At 39.2% G+C, this 22,776-nt stretch overlaps 1 protein-coding gene across 1 annotated transcript in view; it reads left to right on the forward strand.

The window, feature by feature from the left end:
- Window positions 1–22,776, forward strand: part of LOC150084441 (estradiol 17-beta-dehydrogenase 11-like) — a 62,898-nt gene that overhangs the window by 39,584 nt on the left and 538 nt on the right. The window contains exons 2-5 of the mRNA XM_090376073.1: window positions 2,680–2,919; window positions 5,894–6,000; window positions 7,694–7,834; window positions 17,224–17,349. Coding sequence (XP_090232199.1) covers window positions 2,680–2,919; window positions 5,894–6,000; window positions 7,694–7,834; window positions 17,224–17,349 — 614 coding nt within the window. The remainder of the gene's footprint in view (window positions 1–2,679; window positions 2,920–5,893; window positions 6,001–7,693; window positions 7,835–17,223; window positions 17,350–22,776) is intronic.

The following is a 22,776-nucleotide window of genomic DNA, read 5'->3' on the forward strand; positions in this document are numbered from 1 at the left end:
ATTTTCTTTCCGTTTTGCCCTGTGGCACAATAATTTTTAATATTAATATGAATCCAGAGCACAAAGGCCTTTTTGCTTATAAGAAGAAGAATGCCATCAACACACACTCAAGGCATTAAACACCTCAATCAGTTATCCTTGCAGGTGCGTGGTCGCCAGATGCTGCAATTTGCTGAAATGAAGCCTTTCTTGTTAAGTGCACCCTTTTTGTTCATTTCATCAATCTCATTGCTCTTCACTGTACCCATTCCAGCAGTTCTACATCCTTCCTAAAATGAGGCCTCCAGACCTGTATGTAGTACTTAAGATGATTGCCTATCCATTGCCCTGTATACTGGAATAATTACCTCCTCATTCCTGCTAGTAAAATTCTTCTATAAAGTTGATGAGTGTCTAGCAGCCTGTCTGCACTACTCAAAGAACCTCATATCTGACTGCACAATTACACCCAAGGCTTTTCTATTTTCCACCACTCTGAGTGTAGTATCGCAGTTATTACGTTAATCTGAGAATACTGTCACCCATACGCAGTACCGTGCACATGTCAATTTTAAACTTCAACTTCCGTTTCTCTCCAATCTGCTTAAATTTTTTTTGCATCTTATTGCAGTAGCATACTGTCATTAAGCACCCTGCCAACCTTTGTATTATTGCAAACTTATATATTAAGCCTGATACACCTTCAGCAACCCTGCTCGAGCTGCGAAAAACTTTCTGACTGCCTGATAAAATGTACGTCATACCGCTTCTTTTTTGCAATTTTTGTAGTGGAATAAAAGATTTAAAACGGACTGCAGAATTTAGGAAATCAAAATGGAGATGTGCACTGTGCCGCAAGCAAAATAGTGATTCGTCAGATGCAGCTGAAAATATTGGCTGCTACCTTGGTGCACTTGCCTCCCTCCCCCATAGTCTCTCCCTCTGGAATGCTGAATGATGTTAATGATGTCACCACACATAACAATTCCACTCTCAGTGAACCGGCTACCAACAAAAGCTTTTGCCTGGGGTTACTGATAATTGTACTCAAACGAAATCACAGGCTTCAGTCAGCTGCACTTTTTGGGAGTGTAACACTGAGAAACTTGAAACCATTGAAGGCGTTTTAAGAAACCTACATTCAGAAAATAGCTCGCTAAGGGAACGTCTGAGCTAGCTTGAAGATTATCAACGAAAGTCCTTGAGCCTACTACAAGATCTCTTACCCGTGAACACTAGGCTCCCCTGTCCCGTCCCACAGAACGCCCATATCCCTCACCTGAGTCATCTCTACTACCTGAAACGAAAATAGTTGCACTCTCTAAAAACAGCACTAAAAAGCAATTCCTGGACCTCCACCGATGCAAGTATCTCCAGGCCAACGGCATTCCAGAAACAGCAAGACCATCTTGATTGGCACGAGAGTAGTTAATACTAGCCTCAGAATGCGAAATCGCCAAGCGACCAGCAATACTCACGCAAATATTTTCATTAGCAGGCTGGATCCGTTGACAAAAGTTGAAGAAATAGAGGCACTATTGAAGGAACTAGGCATACCCAGTAAACCTTTCAAAAACAATACCAAGCATCCCCCTTATGCCTCCTTCGGGATTTGGATTGATCGGCCCAATTACCAACAATACCTCAATGCCGAATACTGGCCCAGAGGTCTGTTAGTAATGCCATACTAATTTGGGAGACTAAAGGCTAAGAACTCATGAAGCCCGAACTCCATTCCACAACAGTGAATAACTACGCCAGCATAGCTATCTATCCTCTCTAGCGGAGGCTCCCAAATTATATCTAGGAGTGGGTGCAATTCGTGTATGTCTAGAGTGGAGATGACGAGCGAACATCAAACTGATCGCATTCCAGTTAGAATATCCAGCAAGCGGGCACATCGAACGCGACATCGGTCCCTGGACGAGATTTCAGATCATTATATGAAAAGCAGATACTGTTCAGAGAGTAATCTCATCACATTACAACCTTCTGTGAGGGTAAATATCCGATGTTTCCTACAAAACATCAGAAGTGTCAAAAACAAACTAGATGGCCTACTTAATTTGCTTTCCTGCGCAGAGTACAACTTCGTCATTCTGATTGAAACCTGGCTCAGATGTGAAATGGAAATTGCTACCTTCACCTCAAATCTTGGCTATCACATGCTGGCTGCTAATAGAATTGGCCAAGATGCCATCGCATATCGCGATGGCATCTTGGCCTATCTTTCTGTTTGTAAAGAACAGTTATGTAAGTGCCGGTCTTAGTTAGCCAAGTCATTTCATGTTCTGCTCAACTTGTAGCCCTTTTTTGTTTTAATTACTATTTCATTATTACATTTTGATTATTTTTGTTTTTTATTTATTTATTATTATTTTTTTCTAATAAAAAATCACTTGTATAAACAACTTATTGTAAGATTCCTCTGGCTTTTTGTGTAAGGAATTACTATTTGTATACAATTTATGTTAATAAAGAATCTTATTATTATTAATAATAATAAATGCAGAAAACAACAATGGGATCGGCAATGAACTTGCAGGACTCCTCTAATAACATTAGTCCACGAAGAGCATTGGTCATTGATAAGGACTCTATCTTCTCCTACCCAACCATCCTTTTATTCAAAGCAGTAATTTGTCCTTAATGAATTTTCGATGTTAAAACGACACGCTTTAAAATGTTTTCTATTCTTAGGATAATAACGAAGCCGTTGAAAAGGAAATAAAAGAGAAAGGTGGTTCTGCTTATTCATATCAGTGCGATGTGAGCAAAGAGGAAGAAATTCAATCGATAGCAACACTGGTGAGGAAAGAAGTTGGTGACGTTACAATATTAATCAACAATGCTGGAGTTGCCTATGGAAAGGAAATTTTGGAGTTCAAGAACGAACAGATAAAGAAAACGATGGAGGTTAACGTGCTTAGTCACTTTTGGGTAATTATTATTTTTTTCTTTTTTAATTCTTATAACAGCGAAATTATTTTGAACTTTTATCTGCTTTAACATGCATAGTTTGTATGCATATTAGCTTCAAAACAACTAATCTCTGAGTCCACAATGGTGACAACAGGCCGCTTTTAGTTTTATTTATTCATGTTTTTTTAACTCTCAATTTTAGATAATTAGTGTTTCAAAACTTTCACATTTGTATTTTTTTTTTCCCTTCGTTAGCCGAGTGGCATTAAACGTGATCCCCCCTTTTTCACTTGTGCTTAATCCTATTCACGATAACAAGTTCATAACGTGTGAACTCAGGCAAGTGAATTTCAAAAAATGACAAAAAATATATTTTTCTGTATTCTTATTTATTATTTAAGCAAATACGTTTAAGGGATGTTGAGATGCAAATCTTAATTTTCACAGTGATCGTTATCGTTCATTTTAAATGGTTGAAGGTCAGTTAATATTGTATAATGTTTACGGTTGACAAATGTTTGGGTATAAGTAGCGAAAGTAACATTTTAAAAATCATTAACGAATGTTAGTAAATTATGGTATGGAAGTGCACGTGTATTATGATGCAGCACTACCATTCCTGAACTTATTGGGCGTCATTCCTAAAATATCCAAATTGGACAGGAGGTTGTAGACTTAAATAGGAAATAAGATTACCTACCCCTAACAGTCAGGTAATACTAACAATAGGTTGTCATGCTGCTGTTTTGTATGTTGGTGGTAAACCTCCTCAATACCTGTTCCGAGATAATCGTAGCACTGCTGATTTAGCAACCTCAATCGAAATCCCCAGAGTGTCAACCAATAAGAAGCATCAAGGTAACAGCTGATAACAGCTATTTTTGCTGATACCACTGATGTTCCCCTGTCTAGGGACCTCTGCCATTGGAGAATCCCTGTGTAAGGGCCTAAGGGCGTCCCCGTCCTTGTCAAACACCGACTGCATCTAGCAGAAAAGTTCATCCCGATTCACATGCTAGGATTGATCCAACAGCTACATTTTGATCTCGTAAGATTTTCCAAAGAGCTGAAGTATCGCAAAAGCATTCTTGATCAACTCAACCATGAAGCTCACCCACCAGTCTTATCATTTATCCACATCTGTGCAGATGTCCTTGGCTGATTGCAACTTGCCACCTCAATGGTGAAGAAAATGCAAGACTTGGGTGAATATTATCTGTGTATACGGTATCGCAGCATATTCTTTTTGATATTAACGTTTTGGACACCTTCAGATCAGATATACAAATACGTAATAAAAAATATGTAAATATTTGTTCTGTGAAGAGAGAAATGCAGTAGTGATGCTTATCACTGAAAACAGTCCAGGAAGCCCTCTTTCCTCTAACGCTCAATATCTTGATGGAGCTCGGGCAAGGAAGTACAAAAATTCATTGATTTCTTGTTCGTGAATGTTAATTAGTTTTATTTTATCTTGTTTTCTTGTAATTCATTTAGTAATATTTACTCAATAGTTGCTACTTTGCGCTTATTAAGCTGATCCTTCGACTGTTCTTTCAATCGTTATCTACAGTAGACTGTCCAAATAACGGCACCGCAAATAACTGAACATTCGAGCTAACGGCACATTGAGATCGAATGTGTACAGCACAGATGTCTTTTACTGCCGAAAAAAAGAAAACGGCAAGTCACGTGATTACTGTATTTGTTTACGTTCACCATTTTGAAAGTGAATTCTGCAGATATACCGATTACGGATATATCTGCAGAATACATTTATTTTAAATTAAAAACTTCTCACTATGGCTCCTAAAGTTAATAAACCTCATATAGAGAAGAAAAGAACAACAACATTAAAGCTTAGTGAAAAACTTGATATAATCCAAACTTCACATTAGGGTCATCCGGAAAGTTAATTCACATGTGTATTGTGTCTGTAAATTGCGTGTGTTCTCTTGTCAATTTGCTTGTTTTACTGAACGAAAAACCCCTGTTTCTGGGGTTTTTCGTTCAGTAATTTAAAAAAACCTTGCTATCTACACCTTAAACCGACTAACTCAGCCTAGGAGTGAAAAGAGCCCATAAAAGTTCCTCGCGTCATCGACGGGATTCGAACCCGGGCCTTTTCCACCCGGTGTGGGAAAGACGGTGACGATGCTACTATGCTACCGCACCGACTGAACTTGATATAATAAAGTAAATAGAACTGGGCGTGAATAGGAGTGTATTAATGTCAGAATATAAGATTGGATCGTCAACATGTTTATTATTTTTATGTGCAGTTAATAAAATTGCAATCTTAATCTATTTCTTATTTAGCCCCATTATTTCTGCATTAAATATATTAAAAATAAAACTTTCTAGATAAAGGAAAAATCGAAACAATGGCACCTTGAAACCCCGACGGTGCCGTTATTCTGAAAGTCTACTGTGTATTGTGTTGTTAATGTTTAGCTATATATATGAATTCCTGGCCACGATTATTCGGGGCTGTGATGGGTAATATATGCTTTCTTCTGCACTGTCTTGTAAAGACAGAAACGTGTCTTTACAAGACAGTGAAGGATTTAATTACTGTATTTCTATTCGCCATTCCTTCATATCCCATTCGCATTAAAATGATCTATGAGATTGATGGCAATGATTACGACAAAGGCGTTTAAAAATATGGGCCCAAAACTACCTAATCTAGCATTGAAATTCGTGACAAGACGAATTTCTATGTCACATGCAAAAGGTGAATTCTCCACGACATTTATTAGAGGTGTACTTAAATAAAGAGGGCTGCTGGTTATTGATGCTCTGTACAGAAACCTTGAAATAAGTTCCGGATGGTTTTGTGTTTGTCTGCTGGCAGGTTTAGGGATAAAACTTTTTACTCTTAATGAAACTTGAATGAAATGGATAAGAAATAACGTCTCCTCTGTATATATACAGTATATCAAATAAATTATATTTTAGCCTGACTTATTAATGTTAATTTCTTCACCAGACTATTCGACAATTTTTACCTCACATGATGGAAAAGAACCACGGACACATCGTGGCTGTCTCCTCGTTAGCGGGGTTCTTTGGGAATGCACTGATGACTGAATACTGGTAAGTTGCTTTTTAGATTTAATCTGACCTGAAAAGGGTCTGATCAGATCATCAGACCCTTTTCAAGTCAGTTTCAATTATTTTTTTAATATATGTTGAGAGATAGTGTTACTTGTTTTTGGATGAACGTTTATTTTGCAAAATTCATCTCGAAATTTATGATATCTTGAACCGAAGCCATTGTAATACCAGGCCTGATTGTGAATCTGACGTCATAACATTGGTCATACCGTATGCTACTATTTCATGTAAATATATTAGAAATATTAAACGTATTAGAAACATTGAAATATTTTCACTGTGAGTAGTAATAGCTTCAAGCAAAATTTTCACTAATTAAGAAAAAGTTTCTCCCCAGTTAAATAGGAAAGAAAATCAATTGAAAGGAAGCAGTAAAGAAAGAAAAAGAGAAATATGCAATAGATTTAACTGATAATGGAGAACTAAACAACGAATCTGACAATGTAGATTTATCCGAAGAATCTAAAACTGCGAAGAGTGTTTGAAGAATGAAGTTCGTACTCAAAAGAAAGAAGATGTAGAAATTGGATCGACAATACACACACACACTTTATAGAAGACTACACATCTAATGTTGAGGAAATAAATATTTTAAAACAAATCATTGATTGTGGCATCTCTTCGACGGAGTGAAGGAGAGACTTCTAAACAAATCACTATTTTTTAATTTTCGACTATTAAATGTGCACTTTTATTCTGTGTATAATTTGCTTGTATCCCTCTGTCCGTGACGCTCTTTGAACTTGAATGACTTAAAGACTAAACAAGCTTTTGATCTGATTCCTTTTGCAATATGTTTTATTTAGCAGTAAAATTGGAAAAAAAAAAAAAAAAAAAAAAGGAAAAAAATCCGAAAAAATCCCAAAATATTTTCCGATCAATTTTCAAATCCAGAAATTTGATTTAGTTACCAGTGAAACTAACTTGCCATTTACTTTGAAGAGAAGACAACTTCTTAGCTTTTGCCATCACAATCAACAAATCTCAGGGCCAGACGTTCAACAAAGTTGGTTTTCGCTCATGGATATTAACGTTACGTAGCAGTTTCCAGGTCCAGATAATTTTTGTGCAATAATCGTAGTTTATTTAAAGGACGATATAGTTATATATGCAAAAAATTATCAAATTGCATTTTTAGTCATTTTATTACCCGAGTATGTCCCGTGAAGGGAGCTCAGGGAGAGATTACTTCGAAATTAATCTTTACTTCTCAGAAAGAGTTTTGGCTAAATATTCGCCACGAGTGTTATTCTAGTTATTTTTATAATGAAACACATAAACGCATGAATGTTACATTTATGCATTGAATCCATATTATATAGTTTTTAATATATTAATATATCCACCAGTAACGATCTACTGGTTAAAATTTGTGACCAGATTAAAACATGAACGATTTGCTATATGAAGCAACCTATTCCTGAACACTGAAATGCAAATCGTAGTGGTCACTTAACTACAAGTTTACTTTTAATCACAAATTTATGTGTATTTTAAGATGGTCGAAATAGAATATTTACGAAGTTGAATGCTCGTTAATAAAATACACATGAAATAACCGATACTTGTAAGGAACCTGAACGGTGTTCAGCTTTGTTTAAGACATTATATATTATGTAACATCGTTATTATTTTCTAGTAAATCCAGTAATATCTTCTGCTTATCTTCAAGCACTTCGAAGTTTGCAGTCAGAGGACTGATGGAATCACTCCGAGAGGAATTGCAGTCTTCGAAGATGCATAACTGCATCAAAGTGACTACTTTGTGCCCGACATTTTTCAGTACTGGCTTCTCACCATTACCTATTTCAAAGTAAGAAAACTGTATATGTATATTTATGATATTTTTATTGTTGATACTGTCGCTTCTTTGTGTTTTTCTACTTCGGTTTAACTATGTCGAAATGTTAGCGTTAGCATTAGTATAAGCATATGATGTAAGAAAGCAAATAAGCTGTCAACTTCTACAACGACAGATGGGAGTCTGTTCCAGCAGTCAACCACCCGCTGGCTAAAAAAAAAATTTCTGCACATCTATTTGAGAACTGTCTTTCCTCAATTTCAGTTTATGCCCCCCTTGGGTTTGTAATCTGAGCGAGAGAAAGAATCCCATCAGCATTGAGCCTGCTCAATCCGTTCAAGGCCTTATACAACACAGTCAGATGATCACCTCGCAGGTGCCTAGTCTCCAGACACTGCAATTTTCTGAACTTAAGCCTTTCTTCGTAAGAGCACCCCTTTGTTCCCTCACCAGTCTTGTTGCCCTTCTCTGTACTCGCTCAAGCAACTCTACATCCTTCCTAAAATGAGGCTTCCAGACCTGTACGTAGTACTCAAGGCGTGGCCTGACCATTGCCTTATACAAAGGGATAATCATCTCTTTACCTCTGCTAGCAAAATTCCAGTATATCATTGACAAGATCCCATAACCTGCTCGGGCAGCCTGTCTGCACTGCTCAGAAAACTTCATATCTGACTGCACACTTACCTCCAGGTCTCTTTCATTCTCCACTACCCCACAGTGCAACACCACACAGTTGGTACATTTCTCTTGGGTTACTGCTACCCATATGTAGTACTTTGCATTTGTCAATGTTAAACTTCAGTTGCCACTTGACCTTCTTGATCTGCCCATCTGACCAACTTTTCTAGATCGTGTTGCAGTAGCGTACTGTCATTACTGTCATTAACAACCCTGCCAACCTCAGTATCATCTGCAAACTTGGATATTAAGCCTGATATACCTTCATCAATATCATTGATAAATATACAAAACAACAACGAGCCCAACACCACTAATAAACATTAGTCCACGAAGAGCAGTGCCCATTGATTACCACTCTCTGTCTTCTCCCACTCAACCATCCTTTTATCCATTGTAGCAATTTGCCCTTAATGCTTCTTTATGTTTTTCTACTTCGGTTTAACTATGTCGAAACGTTGCCATAGTTTTCAACTATGCTGTAATCAGCTAATTTGCATTGTTGAGCATTCGATTATAAATGAAATAAATAAACAAATTTTCTGTTCATACTCCGGGATGACCAAACAGTCAGTGGAGTTCACAAGACAGAGAGAGAGAGAGAGAGTAATATATTTTATATTATTCTACAGCATATTTTTAATAAAATTAATATCTTTCTTAATTTGGGATACTATAGTATCTCACAAATTGGAATTCCAACCCCCCCTCCCCCATCTTACTGCTGTTCAGGGGATGGCTCTTGAACAGAACAATAAACGTAATAACGATGATCATCGGCTTGAACCCCGGTCACTCAAAGCACGTATATTTATGCATAATCGCGTTGACCACTCGGCTACGGCGGCCCTATTACTAGATACAGTAGAACCCGGATAAGAAATTCCCGCATAAGAAGTTTTCCCCTGTACTTAAGTTTGTACTTTGGTTTCTTAAGTCTCAATTTCAACTCTAAATATTGTAATGTATTACTTTCCCGCATAAGAAGTATCCCGGGTAAAAAGTTCATGATAAAGAATACACAGTGTTCTATTATTATGACATTTTCCCACTTAATACGTTTTTTAAATATATAAATTCTTTATTTCTATATTTAAATCTTCACGCGTCGACCACGAGAAGCTCAGTGAAGTGTGTGCCGTTAATTTTTCACGGTTCGGAATTACTTAGTGGATTGTTGCTGTCTTATTGTAATTACGATCTTTTATTGAAAGCTGAACTTATAATACTTATTTTATTTATTTCTGCAGATTACCATTAGTATTTTTGGTAATTCTTTAAGAAATATGGTTTAGTTTACAAAGTAATTTGCGGAGAATACTTTAGTGTGAATATGTTATAAGTTGATGAGTGGAGGAAAAGAACTACATATTTTGATCAAACAATATAGAAAGTGTGATATTTTTAATGTTGACGAATTAGGACTCTTTTATAGCCTACTTCCTAATAAGACTTGTGCATTCAAAGGACAGAATTGCCATGGTGGTAAAGCGCATTATAGCCTTAGTCGCTGATGCGCCAATAAAACCAAAAACAACCAACCAGCCATGGTGGTAAACTGAGAAAGGAGAGAATTACAGTGCTAGTGGGGTCTAATATGAACAGCTCAAAGAAACTAGTAGCAGCAGCAGCAGCAGCAGCAGAGACATGTGATGCAATAAAGCAAGCTTATGTAGTATCGGCCAAAAAAAGAAAAAAATCATTTCACACATCCAATACCTCTAAACGTTTGTCCAATTTCTCTTTGAATTTATTTAAGCTATCAACTTCCACCACAATGACAGATGGAAGTTTGTTCCAATAATCAACTACTCGCTGGCTAAAGGCCAATTTCCGCACATCTATTCTATAACTGTCTTTCCTATAACTTTTGAGGGGGCATAAATTGAATTTAATCCCCCTGAGGTTCGTAATCTGAGCAAGAGCAATAATCCGACCGATAAGAATTGAGCCTGCTCAGCCCATTCAAGGCCTTATACACCTCAATCAGATCACCTCGCAAGTGCCTAGTTTCCAGACGCTACAATTTGCAGAACTTAAGCCTTTCTTGGTAATAGGATCCATTCATTCCCTCACCAGTCTTGTTGCTCTTCTCTGTACTCGCTCAAGCAACTCTACATCTTTCCTATGATGAGGCCTCCAGACCTGTATGCAGTACTTAAGGCGTGGCCTCACCATTGCCTTATACAAAGGGATAATCACCTCCTTTTCCCAATTACCAAACTTCCTGTATATCATTGACAACACCCCATGACCTGCTCTGGCAGCCTGTCTGCACTGATCAGAAAATTTCATATCTGACTACACAATTACACCCACGCCTTTTTCATTTTCTACACCATAAGTGTACATTTTTTACCACTCTAACAACTACCATTGCTTGTGATACGAAAACCAAAGAAACCACGCTGTTTCAAGAATGTGAAAACACATTCTTGACACAGCGAAATTCCATGTAAATACAGGAACAATAAAACAGCATGGATGACCTGTGCTCTCTTTGATGAGAATTTAACAGCTCTAGATTCAAAGATGGCAGAGAGAATAGAAAAATCCTTTTATTTGTCGATAACTGCCCTGCTCATCCGAAAAACAGTGAGCATTTAGACAAAGTCTATGTGGAGTTCTTCTCTGGGAATTTCACGTCAATCGTGCAACCAATGGATCAAGAGTGATCGATGTTTTAAGGATGCATTTTCGTAAGTACCTTGTACCTAAATTGTTTCCTCTTGTAAAACAATGCAAAAACTTGAAAAGTTCAAAATTTTCTTTGTTAGATGCAACGCATTATTTAGAAACATCATTGGATACACAGAGTCCCTATTGTTAAAATTAATTCCTATAAAAACGCTGGGTTCTGTAATGATATAGAAGAAAATGCTGATAGTGTTGAAAGTGATGAACAGGAAGGGATTCCTTTTGACGAATGGGAATATCCTACAGAGTAGTTTGGAATTTACAGTAAATTTTTATGATTATGTCGATGTAGACAATAATGTTATTGCATGTGAATTGCAATGTATTAAAGGTATTTGCAATGAAGATCAAAACATGACTGATAGTGAGTCTGAACAAGATGAGCCTGCTTTACCAACATTCCGAGATGCAATGATTGGCTTCTCTTCGCTGCAACAATTCATTCACAGTGTGCCCGATGTTCCTGAGTCAGTGTTGAAATGTGTTAGGGAGATTGATTTATTCTATATGAAGCTTTCCCCAAAATATTTGTATTACTCGTAATTATTGTAATTGATTTTTATCATTCTAATTACCTTTCTTCTTATTGCATCCTTGTTATTATTTTGAAATCTTATTAAATCGTGAGTAATAAATATTGTTTTGCATTAAATGACAATTTTTATTCTTGATAGTTCCTACAATTCACATGATCATTCATATGTGTGCGTATCTTTTCATTTTTATTTGTATAGTTAATAATCCATACTCTTATGTCATTTTCTCTTCAAAGAAGTACACTGTATATCAGTGTACGTCAAAGAAGTACACTGATATACACTGTGCTGCCACTTTATTAGGTACACTCCTGCTGTGTACACAAATGGTTTGTCCCACAACATTGCAAGTCACATAACCACAGCTGTGAATATAAATGTAGAAGAACAACCATTCTAGTATCAGTTAAGCGTACAAACCGTAGCAAGAATGGGGAAAAGGAGTGATCTAACGTACTTCGAACGTGGCATGGTAGTACGTGCAAGACGTGCTGGACAAAGCATCTCTGAAACGGCAGTTCTCCTGAACTTTTCACGCACTCCAGTTTCAAGGATGTATCCACAATGGTGCAATGAACAGAAAACATCCTCTTAATGGCACTCCTGATTGACTGTTTTGAGAGTTTTTTGGAAGAAAATCGCTTGTTGATAAGAGAGGTCAGAGGAGGATGGCTAGAATTGTGCAAGCAAACAGACGGGCCACAATGTCACACAACACGTCAGAATACAACCTTGGCGCGGGGAACAAAATATCGCAACGGATCACTAGTCGCACTTTGTCGCGAATGGGCTACAACAGCCGACGGCCACATCGCGTACCTTTGTCATCAATGAAAACTGTCATCAACCTGGGGTTTGACCTGGGTGGAGCCAGACCCTTAGCCTTCGCTGATGATCTTGTTCTGGTGGTGCAAGGTGACACAAGAGCGGCACTGGAAGCAAAAGCAAATACAGCTCTGGAAAAACTCCAAAACTGGGCAGCACTCCACAACCTCTCAATTTCTGGTGAGAAAACAAAATCGATTCTCCTCAAAGGAAAGCTACAAATACGCAGGCCTCCAACAATGAAGTTAAATAACATCCCTATACGTCTCTACACAGAAGTCAAATACCTGGGAATCTACATTGACACCGGTCTTACCTTTTACTCTCATCTGAAGTACTTATCCACAAAAATCCGAAAGTATACGGCTATGATAAGAAGAGTCAGCAGAGCGGACTGGGGTTTGAAGCATAAAGCTTTGTCACTCATCTATAAAGCGGCGTTTCTCCCAATTGTGTGTTATGGAGCCTCAGTTTGGTGTACAGAGGCTGTCCTGGAAAAGAACAAGCGTAAACTTGACTCAATACAAAGATTCATGATGTTATCTATCTGCAGGGCATGTCGCACTGTCAGCACCCCTGCCCTACAGGCTATTACTGGATGCTTGCCACTCTATCTTGAGGTGATTAAAAGGGGACTTTACCATCGATTAAAGAAGGGAATTCCGACACAGTTGTTAAATCTTCAACTGCAACTTACCAATGACCTGAAACAAGAAAGAAAACGTATCTTCACACACCTTCAAGGAATTTGGCAGCATTCATGGGAAACCACGCCCAAAGGAGAAATTACCAGAAGACTCCTCCCATCCATTGACATGACTTTCCCGAAGTCTCCTTTCTGGTTTTCACCTGGTCTGCAAGTTACATTCCTGATCACAGGACATGGGTCCTTTCAACAAAAATTGACAGCAATGGGAATTGAAAGCAATCCATTCTGCCACTGTGGCGAAGAGGAGTCATGGGGGCATCTCATGTATGAGTGCCCTGCTTACGATGATTGTAGGCTCAAATTTTTAACTGAAATCCAGGAGAACCCTCGTAATCATGAAACATACCTGCTTCAGAATGAAACGACATACAAAGCCTTAACGAGTTACGCACAAGCTGTCTTTACCATCAGACGGGCAAAGTTTGCTGAACTTAGAGCTGCTCAGAACAACGACCTTCAAGTGCAAACACAAACTGGGGTCGGATAGCATTTTCCCAAACTGATAAAAGAGTAAGACTGAAGATTAAAATACTATGCTGGCATCAGCATGGTTGGCACTCCTTGAAAAGCTGACTCCCAGAGAGTGCTTGGCCTTTGGCACTCGCACAGTGGCGCCTGCCCCTGTGACTTTTGATCCCTCTACCCATCCCCTATTTCTCCTTACTCGGGTGGACTGCCTTCTCTATCTGTCCACTTTAGCTTGTTCCTCACATTCAGATCCCTCTTCCTCTTGTTCCCCAGACCTTCTCTTCTCTTCTTCTCTTTTCTTTTTTTTTTTTTTTTTTTTTAACTTGGTCTTCGTCCAGGACGCTCAGGCGACCCTGGCGGAGACTAGCCAGAGAATAATGGGCAGCCTGGCTACCTCCTAGCGGTGTGTGCGGGCAACGTGAGGTCCCACCAGGGGCCCTGCGGCCAAATGCCAGGACACCCAACAGAACCTAACGCAATATGTCATATACAACAGACAACACTTTTCTGGCATTTACAGTAGTTCTGTATTTCTTCACAGCGTACATATGGCGCAGATGTGAGAAATCACAGGTGACGCCTGACCCTAACACTATGCACACTATGTCATCAATGAAAAACAAGAGAGCACGCCTCCTGTGGGCACAGCAACACCAGCACTGCACTATCGAGGATTGGAAAACAATTGCTTGGTCTGACGAGTCGAAGTTCCTGGTGCATCATGTTGATGGAAGGTTCAGAATTTGGCGAAAACAACATGAATCCATGGACCCGTCATGTGTGACGACTACTATGCAAGGTGGTGGGGCAGTGTTATGGTGTGGGGAATGTTTTTTTGGCACGCGTTGGGTCCATTGATACTCATAGATTCACGTCTGAATGCCACATCGTACCTAAACATCGTTGCTGACCAAGTGCATCCGTTCATGTTGACAGTTTATCCTCAGTCAGATGGCGACTTCCAGTGGGATAATGCGCTGGTGCACAAAGCCCGAATAACTATGAAATGGTTCCAGGAACATGACAATGACTTTTCTTTGCTGCAGTGGCCCGGTCACTCCACGGATCTCAATCCTATTGAACATCGTTATTACACTTCCTGTTGTTCTAATTTCGCTTGACATACTAATCATTTATATCCATGTATGTCACAGTTATGCCTGCAAATTTTCATGTAAATCATTCTTTCTTTCTAGTCGAAGAAATTTCAATGATGCGGAGTCTGTTTACTTCACTTCGCGTTTTCGCAAAACAGGACTTTGCAAGTTGTTATGGCAGCTGATGGACATCAAATTAAAAGTCACTCGAAGGACAATTCCAAATCACTACAGAGAGAGAGAGAGAGAGAGAGAGAGAGAGAGAGAGAGAGAGAGAGCGCCTTTGATTGTAACTGGTTAAAAAGGTTAGATAGTGTTGCACTTAAATAACATAAGACATTAAAGAACAAAATAAGATGACATTGGCGCCTCCGTAGCCAGGTGGACAGTATCTACGCACTGTCCACCTGGACAGTGCGTAGCACACGATTAGACCGGGGTTCGAGCCCGTGACCACCAAATATGGAGGAGCATTAGTATAAGCATATGATTAGTATAAGCATATGAAAGGTCAGGGAATGACCACTGCATATCCCCGGAGCAATATGGCCTTAGTTGCTAATGCTCCTAAAAAAAAAAAAAAAAAATAACAAATAACAAGATGACATTAAATGTATCATTTAATGTCATAGGGTGCCGTTAATTAAACAACTGGCATTAAACAAATTACATTACAAATTAAATTGTATTGTAAATATTACTAAATCTTACCATGAGATTTAGAACATTAAACTTAAATAACCAAATGACAACTGATACATATACGATTTATATATACTATTGTCCTCACAGTTCATGGGTTAGAGCAGCAAGAGCAGTGCCAGGCTCATTTCCCCGTTATATTCTTTAGTAAATTCACAGGGATCTCCAAGTGGTTATGAAGGGTATGCTGTCTTGAGATGTGAAGAAAGAAGGCTTTTCCCTTCTGCACACTGTCTGGACCAACGTAGAGAATTCCTTACCGGGGCAGTTTCACTTCCGTCTAGACGATTGCGATTGGTCGTAACTCTTTGTCAAAGGATGGTGGTGCCACGTCTCCAGGAGTCGCCAATCCCAGTTTTAGTTAAGCAGTTTGGTGATTTTCAGATGCAGCTGACAGTTCGAGGTCTATGGGGTATGTGGGGGGGCCAAGTGTCCCACGTCTAGATCCTAAACAAAAACGTGGTTCACTAACGACGTCACGAGATTATTCATTTTCCCAAGACAAAGGTATAAAATTTCAAAATATTCCAAAGGATAATAAAATTTACTCGAAATAACCCCAAAATATAATTTTCTCAAATTTCAACACTGCAGGCCAGGTTGTGAAATTTTGAAAAGTGCAATAGGAAGCTGGATGTCAAGCTTCGCAATGTTACCAGGGTAATCGACTGTACATATGCCTGAATAAACGTGTAGAGCTCTATGGTTCTGAAGTAACACTGCCATTGGGTACTAAGAAATGGAGCCCAGATATTACCACAGAAACTGCATGCACTGTTAACTGTGGTGCTGGTTATATCCTGCAATGAAATAGCTACAGTAGCAAAGTAAACTCCCGTTTTAGAAGTATAAAGAGAAATTTGTTTTGTTTTACATATGATTAGCACGCCTCCTCTCTTTTCTCTAAAACAGTTTCCTAATCGAAACAGTTTTTGCTATTGCTCAATTTCATAATCGAAGCCTTCTCCATATGAAAATTCACACATTACATGGAATAATGTAACGTTAAGGGAAGAGTGCAAGAAGGTGACACACACAATTATCAAAGTAGCACCCTGCTTTTAGGCCGTGTTCCCATTAGCATTTCTACCATGCCATTTGAACTGCAACGGCTCAACTCGTGTTTGTGGCATGGTACAGTACTCCAAACGGGTTCAACTAGCGCGGTTAGATTGCTAACCGCAGTAAGACGAAAAATGCTACACCCCAATGGATATGGCGCTCTTATCCCGTGTGTTGTTTAATTACACTTTCATCAAAACATATGTATTTCTGTCGCAACGTGTGGCTCCACAACAAAAGAAAGACTAGATAGGACTAGTCTCATTTCATTCGGTAATTTAAAAGTATGGGAGCTGATGTCCTTCAAATCATTGCAGAAGTCTGGCGAAATCACGGCATTACAGGCGTTCATAAATTTTGATATCGAAAAGCTCTGGTATGTTTGCAATACTGTTAGCTTTATTTCAATTTTCTGTTATATTTTTCTATTTCGCTGTTTTAAAATAATTTCAGCTTCAGAAAATAAAAACTCAGAATTACAAATTTCTGAGTCTTTGTTTTCTAATTTTGAATTCATACGCTTGAAATTGTTAGCGCAGAATCGTTATATTCATTTTAGATAAAGTTAAATTGTTTGCAGCATGTAGCGAAATCTTTTATTCTTTTATTTTTTTTTTTTTTCAGTAAATCAAAACTATTTCCAGTTCTTGAACCAGAAATAGTTGCTAAAAGATTAGTGGAAGGAATAAGAAAAGAAGAGAAGCTGATTATTATTCCCGAACACTTTAAATACATTGTTTTGGCAAAAAGGTAAGTTTATATTGCTGTTGCCTAAAAGTTTTTCAACGCAATTTTATTATTATTATTATGTTGCTCTTATATTATTTCTTCCTGACTGGGGTTCCAACCCGTGATGGGTATTGCTACCAAGTACACAGGGTGGTTGTTATGTCTGATGTTACCATTGATCGAGAAAATTTCTGACAGGTGGTCAGGATTGCGACTTTCTGGAGTTCCTTGTAGGCGTTCTCTGGTAGACCTATTGCAGCTAGACTGTTATGAAGGGTGTTAAACCCCCCATTTTCGGGGTGCGCCTGTGATGTCTATCCTGCTTCAAATTTTCAATCGGTTAGGACAAAAAATCCGAGCCGTAGGCAACTAGGGGTGTTTTGTAACACTTGGTCGCTGCAGAATGCAGGTCGCGTTGTGTTTTGTAATGGACAGATCACTTAGTGTCTCCCCCACCCCGCAAGAATCTATTTTCTTTGTTTATTTACCCTGGCGTGTTTCAGGATGCTGATAGAGAGAATGCGACATACAAATAACACATAACAACATTTATTAGAAATAAAAATTACAATATACTTTAGTCATGTATGTATACATATAATATACTGTATATCTTTTCTTCAGCAACTGACATAACAAATTTACACATTTTTCATTATATCATTGCATTTAATTGTTTACATCATATAAATTTCTGATAAAAAAAAATTCAGCTCAATTTTCATGGCAGTCCTGATGATTTAGTCCAGGTTTGGTCCATAATTTGGCTTCTGTATGTTTTATTGACGTCAAACTTTACTGGATCAATGGAGAAGGCTTTGAAGTTTTCGATGGTGTTACATGGGAACCTTCCTTTTAAGGAGTCCAGGTTAGATAGCTTCATCCTAAGTGGGGTATGGTTTCTATGTCTTGCTCTTGTGAGTGCGATAATATCTTCTATCGACGGGGCATCGATTTGGCAAGTTAACAGCTTAGCGAGTGTTGACAGATTCTTTTTGAGGACAGTGAGCTTCCTGGAGGTCATGCCTAGGTTGATTAAGAGAACGGTAACATTACGGTCATAAAGAAGAAAGAAGGAAGACTACACGGACGGGACCTTTCCCATGAGAGACCTACCACCCGACTTATGGAGAGCTTGGAGACTAAATCTCCAGCGAGGACGTTTCTTCCCAGAAATGCCCAGCACGGAATGGACTACTGAACTCATTGCTTGGACCTGTCCCGGATCCCTAAACCCATGGATCCGACGTAGGTGCGATCAAATCGCAGACGAAGCATTATTGGCATTACTGTTGCGAAGCATTATTGGCGAACTGAGCCGGCTCCCTTGTCTGGCCCACTTTTTATCCCTTCCCTGGAGAGAGGAGGAGGTGACGGCTCCCCCGTCTCCTCCCCCACTCGCCACACCTATTTTCCCCTCTGGTGGAGCATGCTCTACTGACCTCGATTGGAGTTGTCTTCACTATTGACCCCTTTCTCTCCCCCCCAGTCGTCAGTTCAACTCTGCCTCGTATCTCTGTGAAGAATAGTAACACTATAAAAGGGCCAGAAATGTGATTGGTGTAGGTTTGTGTGTGTGTGTGTGTGTGTGTGTGTGTGTGTGTGTGTGTGTGTGTGTGTGTGTGTGTGTGTGTGTGTGTGTGTGTTTTCTGTTGTTCTGTTCTGGCTGCTTGGCCACCCAGATGCATCAATCACCTGGAGAGATAATTCTGAGTACTCGTCCACACCACGGGAAGGTGGGCCAGTCCATATAAGGCACATACTGTCTCAAAAGAGACTCTGACCCACCTGGTTTTGCCAGAAGGTAGCCAGGATCCTCTGGGGGAGCCCATTCCAGAGGTTGGGGGGGGGGAACTACCCATGGTGCTGGATATGGAAAATAAATGAATAAAAATGAAGTAATAAACGAAGTAGAATAAAATAAAATATGTATAATAAAAATAAGATAAAAATAAATAAAATAAAAATAAAATAAATAAATAAATAAAAATAAATTAAATAAATAAATTAATTAAATAAATAAAAATAAATAAATAAATAAAAATAAATTAAATAAATAAATAAAAATAAATAAAAGAAAGAAGGTAGCGGTGCTGCTAAAATAAAATAAATAATAAAAATAAAATAAATAAAAGAAAGTAGTGGGTGGTGCTGCTAAAAAAATAAGAACTTAATTTTGTCTGCAGGCATTCAACATACATATTCAACAAATATTAAAGGAGATCTAACCAGCTATGCATCAACAGGGCCATTGTGCTCTATCCTGTTGATATATGTCGACACTAAATACCTTGGCAGAAATACGCGTTGCCCGAAAGCCTGAAGAATCAGGCATGACTCCGAACATTGAAGCAGAGACGGCTCCTATCCTGGTTGAAAATTAGTAACTGAATGAAGAAGAAGTCTGAGATCATCATATAGTGAGCAATGAAACAAGATGTGATCCCAACTTTCTGGTAATCCACATGAACAGAGGTCTGTTTGTGATAAATTGAAGACTCTAGTTCGTCGATCCCTGTCCTGTCGACAGGTAAGACGTGAATATATCCATGCAGAACCACAATCGAACCGTTTATCCAGGAGAAATTAAACTTGTGGTATAAATTTTCTCGTTGTTGCACCAACGGGAGTTGTATCCCGTTGGTGCAACTAAAAGGCTTTTAGTTCACCTAAAAGGTGATCTAAAAGGCCAATGTCAAGTTCTGTTGTGGAGCACATTTGTAAAGTTTTTTGTTGAACGAAATGTGTGGAACCAGGTGCAATGTTTACTTTTTATCGCAGTCACTTATGTATAAGTAGTGCTTCGCCTTCATTGAAGATCGTGAAAATATGAAAAACAAACGTCCAACTCAGCGACCTTGCAGGTGCTATTGTTGTTGATGGTCGTTGTGGATTTTTAGGAGCATCATCGACTCAGACTATATTGTGCCATTGCATTATGTCTGTACAAGTGTGAGTTCACGCGCCAATTTGCATGTTGCGCGGGGGCTGAAAAATCCGGAATAATTCGCACGGAAAACCCTACTCCCTTCATCAGAGATCGGCTAACTGCACGCCCGGATGAAGAGACCTTTAGAAGTTCCTCCAGCTATCGACGGAAGTCGAACCCAGGCCTCTCAGAGTGTATAAGCGGCGGAAACACTTTGCTGTCATAGAGTACTGCAGATACAAGTACCAATAATGAGCAACAGTTTAAATGTAGTGGAGGACAGTAGTCCTCCACGCGACGACTTGTGTTTTGAATATGATAGCAGGGTCACGACCCGATATCCACCACTGAAGGAGTATGGGAGTTATCTTCCATGCACATACAGAGACTGTAAATGATGCGTGCCGAGCGAAACCGTTCATGCCGTCCAAGAATCACCGTCTCGAACACGAGGTGAATACTGATTATTCCCCCATCTCTCTTATGTGTTATGCTCCGAAGAACAAGTCCAAGCTCTCGAGTCTTATCGTTTACCAATACTATGCGAACAATCAATGGTAACTGAATCTACCGGAGAAATTTTGTTTCCTCCAAGGAGTATTCAGCCACAGCAGATTTCCCACAATCTGCCTTCAGATGATTTGACATGCATTCCCCCAATGCAATTTATGAATCGACGTGCTGTCTCCCCTACATACGTAAGAATCCCCACAAACCAAACATTTGATCTCATATCTTGTTCCACACACAGAATTCAATGTGTGTGGAACAAGACTGAATCCTGTGTGCACTTGGCCATTAACACTCTCATCAACGGGCGTAATACTACCACTTTGCTTATTGGAGACTTGAAGTGGTAAACCCAATGTTTATTCTCCAGAGCAAAGGTTCGGTAACCACCGATCTCTTCCAACATAAAGTATGATTGATGTCTTTTGAGGTTATGATGGACATCGTGGTGAAATCCAATCTTCATAAAGAAGATTGGATTTCACCACGTTTTACAGATGAAGAGGGTTCATCTGTAAAACAGTGTTCGCGGGCCGCCCTCTAGATAGCCATCGGGCCGAACCTATTGATAACTCTCTAGAAGGCTTTCGAATCAGCTGGTGTATAATCTATAATCTCTCTGACTCTACGCTGCCAGATAGTGACTGGAGGAAGTTCGAATAGTGTGTATGCGGGGGGGGGCATTGTCGAGGGCACGTTATGTCAAGGAGCTGGTAGATTCTTGACGTGTGTATGCTATGTCCTAAAATTTCGTTACTTCATACAACACGTCCTCCACCTTTTCTTACTACTCAATACATAATGAATTGTTCAATTAATAGAACAAACTTAACGGCGAAAAGATCTAAACCTCCCAAACACACTTCCTAGTTCATTTCACAAATATACGTGGTCTCAGTTCCAATCTCAGTGATGTCCATTTCCACTTTACAGTCTGCCAAATCCCATGTACTTTTTCCTGACAGAATTCCAATTATTAGTTGATTCAAGCACGACTTATCTCAGTTGTCCTGCTTTTACTGCCCAACTTCAACTTCCGTTTTCTGGAACAACCTCCCTTCATACGACGCTTCTTGATTTGGTAGTGACGACGCTTTATACGACGCTCCGTATTTGGTAGTGACGGGTTCGAGCCCGTCACTACCAAATACGGAGGATGCGGAAATGTCAGGGAATGACCACCGCATATCCCGGAGAAATATGGCCTTAGTTGCTAATGCTCCTAAAAACCAAATAACAACAACAACAACCCTTCATACGTATTTCTTGAAAAATACAATCTTCAGAAATTCAAGTCTAATATCTCGTTTCTCGTAGGTATCTCGTTTCACCTTCTCAACCTGTAACCCATGCATGGTGCTAAGTACTATAGGTTCTAATACCTCTCTTGCTTGGGGGTTTTCATAAAAAAAAATAATAATAGTAACACAACTGTTTGAAGCCACCATGGCAACTTCATACATCGCGTGAGAAAGGTATGTACGACCCTCCAGATCCAGTCTGTTAATTCTAGATGGGTGGGAATACATACAGTGACAATGGATGTAAATGATTCGCTCTGTTTCTCTTCCTACCTTCTGAACGAACATCCAAAATCCTCTGGAGATAGTCGCACATTCGGGGATCTGCTCTGTCGCGTCTTATCTACTTCGACCATGGGCGTCGAGAGCCAGAACAGGCTCTGGGACAAACAGCATTTACCCGTGGGGGCGAACTGCAGTGCCTGTCTTTTCAATTCACAGTGTACAGTCAGGGAAGTTTGACCACCTATTTCTCCATCCCCACCACAATCCTGCTTCCAGAGCAGGTGAGATGTTGCCGTGTAAATACACTCTGTTCAATAAGGGCTTATGTAATTTTTGTGGGTGTTGTACTAGCTTAGTAGTAGTGATGATACTACTGTCAGGGAACAGTAGTATTACCCGTGTGTCAGGGGACAGTAGTTGTATTACTACTACTGTAGTTGTATTACTACTACTGTACCCTGACACACGGGCTGAGAGATGAAT

The sequence above is a fragment of the Mastigoproctus giganteus genome, chromosome 6, assembly GCF_048544385.1.
Source record: "Mastigoproctus giganteus isolate SK-2022 chromosome 6, ASM4854438v1, whole genome shotgun sequence".
NCBI lineage: Eukaryota > Metazoa > Arthropoda > Arachnida > Uropygi > Thelyphonidae > Mastigoproctus > Mastigoproctus giganteus.